This window comes from Solanum pennellii, chromosome 3, assembly GCF_001406875.1.
Source record: "Solanum pennellii chromosome 3, SPENNV200".
NCBI lineage: Eukaryota > Viridiplantae > Streptophyta > Magnoliopsida > Solanales > Solanaceae > Solanum > Solanum pennellii.
The window spans coordinates 2,332,400-2,337,926 of NC_028639.1; the positions used below are offsets into that span (position 1 = coordinate 2,332,400).

The window sequence follows — 5,527 nt, forward strand, 5'->3', positions numbered from 1 at the left end:
TATATATATATATATATATATATATATTACTTTTAATTTGATTTCTTATGAAGATGATTATATAATAAGTAGATAGATATATTCATTATTAATTAATTAATAATGAAAGTGATTTTCTAGAGTCCAAATAGCTTTCACTAGAATTTTGGACCCTAAAAGGCACCCGTGAAACTATTGATCATCTAAAGGCAAACCAGACAGAAAAGAGAGACAAGAGGGCGAAGTGTGTGATTATTTCATTTTTCTAAAAAAGAAGGGAAAATGTATAAGTATTTTTAGATTATAAACGAAATGTTAGAGACATATCTTAATTAAATTAATATCTTATTTAACCTTAAATTTATTTCTTTTTGTAATTGTGTGCACCTTATTAGCTTACGTGACATCTAAATGTCTCTCACGCGTCTCAATTGCGTGGAGTCACGGAATGTGTCACGTAAGACAAAAGGTGTACAAAATTAAAAAAAAAAAGAAATTTAGGGTGTAATAGAACTTAGTTTAGTTAAGTTGTGTCTCTAGGATTTCGGTCATAGTCTTAAAGATACTTGTACATTTAAAGCATAATTTTATTATTTAATTATATTCTCAACAAGCCTCCTCATATACTGGTTTGATTCTTTTTCACCTCGAGCTGAAAAATAATCTCTTTGCTCTTTGAGGTAATAGTAAGATTCACACACTATTTTTCTCATATAATGATATCATCTATTGGTCCTAAACCAGACAGAAAAGTAAAACAAGTTGTTAAATACATGACTATCTCATTCAAAAGAGAATAAACATATTTTTATTATTCTCTTCGTTTTATAAAAAAGGACCTAACTTGATTTGGCATGAAATTTAAGAAAATAAAAAAGACTTTTGATCTTAAACATAACACGCGAAAAATTATTACCAAAAAAAGAAAGAGATAATTCTTTTTGAAACAAACTATAAGTAAAGGAGGTTATTCTTTTTTAAACGGATTAAATATTTAATAATATTTTCGAACACTAAGTTTATCAAAGTTAAAATTTCATTAAACACAGTAGGCGAAATAATGAAGAAGAAGAAAGAAAAGAAATGTTAGGATTATTATTTTTGTTACATGAATTGATTAGAGAAACAGCAAAAAACAAACATGATAAATTGACAATCCATGAAAGTGATGTGATCTCTGTCAATCACTTTTTTGATGTTGAAACTCTTCTAATCAATACAATCAACCAAAGCAATCGATAGAATACGAAGAACCCAATCAAGATATATATATTTGTCCATCTTTCATTTTCATGGAGTCCTCTTTTGTCCAAAACATCACTTCCACTCACCATACACACTCTGTTTTTCTCATCGTACCATATCAAACACTTGGCGACAAGGCAAGAATACTCATTGATCAACAATGCATCTAACCCATACTTGTACATGGACAAATAATGCAGCATTGTCCAGAATTTAGGCATCGTCTCCTTCGTAATGAAGTAGCCGGAAAACAAGAAAGATCCGGCGAGGAGTAGAGTTACGAGCGAAGTTCCGGCGATGTAATTTGGTGCAACAGAGCTTAAGAAGAGGACGAATGAGTTTGCCATTAAGACGATGACCCAAATTGTTAAAACGAAGTATGTGAATGCTTGCCATGAATAACAAAGACCCACTAAGAAATAAAGTGAAATTGAGTACAAGATCGCGATGACTAGTAAGTAAGGGAGGAAAACTAGTGTGTTTGCGATGAGATAGGAAGATAATCGATAAACCCCACTTGAAGTTTCTCTTAGTAAAATGGGTCTTTCGTTTATGAAGATTGGGAGAGTTTCAGTTGTGGAAGAGAGAAGGAAAGTGAGAGTGAAAGCGAAAAGTCCGAATCTTTTCTCGATTCCAGCTTTACCAAATCCAACATTGATGTAAATTGTACCTAAAACAAGACCAACTCCTAATGCCTGTAAGGTGTTTGTTAAAAGTAACTGCTTTGTTCTGTAAATTATTTTCCAGAATCTGCTGTACAAAACAGCTATTTCATGTAATCTTGAACTTCTATACTTGATTTCCCCTGTTTTAGCCTCAGGAACAGGGGTGGTGGTGGGATTTTGATGGGGTGAACTTATTGGTGTAATGGGTTTTTTATCATTGAGTTGGCTGAGCATTTCCATGGCATATTCAAGAGAATTGAGTTGTGGGGGGACAGTGAAGCCATTTTCAAGCAAAAACTCTTCAAGAGATGATAATGTACCATGATGGACAACAGTTCCTTTTGATAGCAACAGGATTTTATCTATGGTGGCAAGAATCTTGAAACTTGGTTGATGAATAGACAACAGCACGGTACGTTGACGCGAGTCGGTGATTGATCTGAGTGTCTGCATTACATTCAAAGCCGAATTACTATCAAGACCTGATGTTGGTTCATCAAGAAGTAAGATTGCAGGGTCATGAAGTAGACTCAAACCAATCGAAACACGTCTTCGTTCTCCACCCGAGAGGCCATGAGCAAGCCTTGTATGAGCCAAATGTGTAAGCCTGAGCTCAGCCAGAAGAGAATCCACAATGCACGAAACGTCATTGAGTTTCGGGTTGAGTAGACGGGCCGAGAAGGCAAAAGCTTCCGAGACAGTGAGCTGCGGAAGACTACAATCATGTTGAGGGACATAAGCTGAGAGCTTGCGGAAAGTAGAAGGACTATGAAGGGGAAGAGAGTTTAAGAGAAGAGTGCCACTTGTAGGCGAAGTTCCAGCTGCTAAAATGTCGAGTAACGTCGATTTTCCCGCCCCACTCGGACCAACAATAGCAAGAATCTGAGAAGGATAAGCAGTGAAAGAGATGTTTTTCAAGATATTAATTGGTGGTGGTGTTTCACAAGGCTTAAATAACAAGGCAGGAGAAATCGTGGTTGATTTCGAATAGCCTATTGAAGAAGCTGTTAGTTTATATGTTTTAAGTGGAGGAGATGATTCAATTTCCATGGTGAAGTTGATTGGATAGAAGGAAGACTAATAAGAAGTGAAGTTGAGTAGTAGTAGAAGAAGAAGAAAGAAGAATAGAAAGGGGTTAGTGAGACAGCCTCCATCATGAGATATAGTTTTAGTAGTTTTAGTAATAGTAGAATAATGTTAGTGGATGTCAAAGTGGAAAATGGAAGAAATGAAACAAGTCTATCTACTGCTTAAAAGTTTCATTACCGACGAGAGGGAGTTGTTCGAATGATAAGCACCCCTAATTTTCAACCCGAGCAAAAGGGGTGGAGGTCCCAGGGTGGTTAAAAAAAAAAGAAGAGAAGTTCCTTTACCTCAAAGTTTCGGATGAAAACTCAAAACATTGTCTTTGGTCCCATTTTGAAGTTTAGAGCACCTCATGGTACAATTATTTTAGTGTTAATAAGTTTTATAGACTTTTTACCGGAGATCTAAATAGAGAATTTTCTTATAATTAATTTATAAGTGGACAAGAGATTTCATTTCTTTACTAGTGCATCGGTAAATCATAAATGGTAATTATGAATAGTCATATAAAATTTGGAAGAATATAAGATAAAAACAATAATAAAATTGACAGGAAAAAAAATGAAGAAATGCTGACAACGAAGATGAGCCATTAATCAGAGATTTGGCGCTTGTTGAAAAAAATATAAAAGAGAGAAAAAAGGACTAAAATGCATTTTATAACATATAAATAATCAATAAGTTGGAAGCCCAGAAAGAGGGTTCACGAGTTCACTCTTCTCTCCTTTAAGAACCAAGTGCCTGCCTAGGAGATTCTTATTATATATATCAACAGGGGCGGCGTAAATAGATATTTGTGGTTCGATTTTTTTTGAAATTTGTACATATTTAACGAAAGTTTAGTGTATTAAGCTATTTTCTTGTAACATGTGTGGCATGTCTATATATATATATACACATAAAATGTTATATGTGTATTTGTAAGTGTTAATATATATACAAAGGTGGAGTCAGAATTTGAAGTTTATAGATGTGTGATTCTAGGTTTTTTAAGTACTAGATTCGAGATTGTAGCTATCAACCAGAAGATGCATGTTGTGGAGATGAAAATGTCGAGATAGATGTGGTAGCATACTAAGAGTGATAAGATGAGTAATAAGGTTATTTGTAGAAGTGACTTCTTGCGAACAGTATTAAGAGGGAAGCGAGATTGGGACACTCTGGACATGTGCAGAGCAGATGCGCCGACGCCTCAATGAGGAGGTGCAAGGGGTTGATTATAGAGTGTCTGTAGAGGGATAGACCGAGAAAAGTATTGAAAAGAGGTGATTAGACATGACATGGGCAGAACCTCATATTACACAGGACATGACTATAGATAGGAAGGAACGGAAGTCGCGTATTAGGATAGAAGGTTAGTAGAGATATAGTTGTCTTGCCTTGTGAAGGTTTACTTTATGTCGTAGTGTAGTCATACCCTTATAGTTCTTGTCATATTATTTTCTCCATCTTTTATTCTTGATACACTTGAACCTAGCATCTTTTGAAAACAGTTTCTCTAACTTCACAAGATAATAATAATGTTTGTATACACTCTACCCTCCTCAGATTCATATTTCACCGGATACATGTTATTGCTATTATTAGATTTTAAATTAATAATTAATACATATTTAATAAATTTATAAATATAAATAGTTTCTCACACATATAATAGTGCTTCTTTCTTTGTTTCAATCCAGACAACTTCACTTGAGGACGAGACACATTAAATTGGTTGCCCATCCGTGATTCTTTAATTTTGTCCTCTTCTATAATACTACTGCTTCTTTCATTGCAAACACTATGCACCAGCAGCCATTAGCCAACATCCCCTAAGTTCTTTCAACCTTGTATATTATTTTTTTGTCGTAATTTATGTGATATATTTCGAATTTTAAAATTCATACATATTTATTTTTAATCGTTAATTCTTCATACGTCTTTTAAGTATTTTGAATTGTTAAATATTGTGATTTGTAGTACTTTTTAATGTAGTTTAATTTACAAATACATAAATTTCGTTTAAAGATTCCTTGATCAAATTCAAACTATTTGACTTTCGGAATATACATTGTTTGGAAGTAGATCAAATAATCATTTAGAAGCATTTCAGTAATCCTTTAAACAATTTTTTGATACTTAACAACTTATGTTGATTAAAATAGTATTTTATTTTTGGGAATACTATACAACAACTCGATTCACGGGTATCTAATTAGACGTGGTAACGAAACGTATATAATTTTTTTCATTTTAAGTAATTAGAAGAGTCACCACATTTTCCTCTCATACATTGATAAGGTTTAATTTAAAAGAGAAGGTTATTATAGGACTAGGGAAAATTACAACATGTTGAAGTTGAGTCATTTTAATTAGTAGGTAATCTATTTCGTTATCAACATGGATTGTGGTGCATGGTAGGAGTGCTTCATCCTTAATCAGAGGTCTCGGGTCCAAACCCTGGACACAAAGAAAATTCTGTTAGGAGCGCTACCCCCGAATGGACCCGCTAATCCCTTATTTTAAGGAAAAATTACTTAAATACACAATTATAAGTTTAGTATTCTCTA

The 5,527-nt window shown here is 33.8% G+C and overlaps 1 protein-coding gene across 1 annotated transcript; it reads right to left on the reverse strand.

Moving 5' to 3' along the window:
- Nucleotides 1–1,040: 1,040 nt before the first annotated feature.
- Nucleotides 1,041–3,368, reverse strand: LOC107012899 (ABC transporter G family member 4). The gene has a single exon (XM_015212865.2). The coding sequence runs from the start codon at nt 2,937–2,939 to the stop codon at nt 1,164–1,166; it is 1,776 nt and encodes a 591-aa protein (XP_015068351.1). The 5' UTR covers nt 2,940–3,368; the 3' UTR covers nt 1,041–1,163.
- Nucleotides 3,369–5,527: the final 2,159 nt, after the last annotated feature.

Coding starts and splice junctions, on each gene's coding strand:
- LOC107012899 (XM_015212865.2), bottom strand. CDS start 2,939: ATGGAAATTGAATCATCTCCTCCACTTAAAACATATAAACTAACAGCT.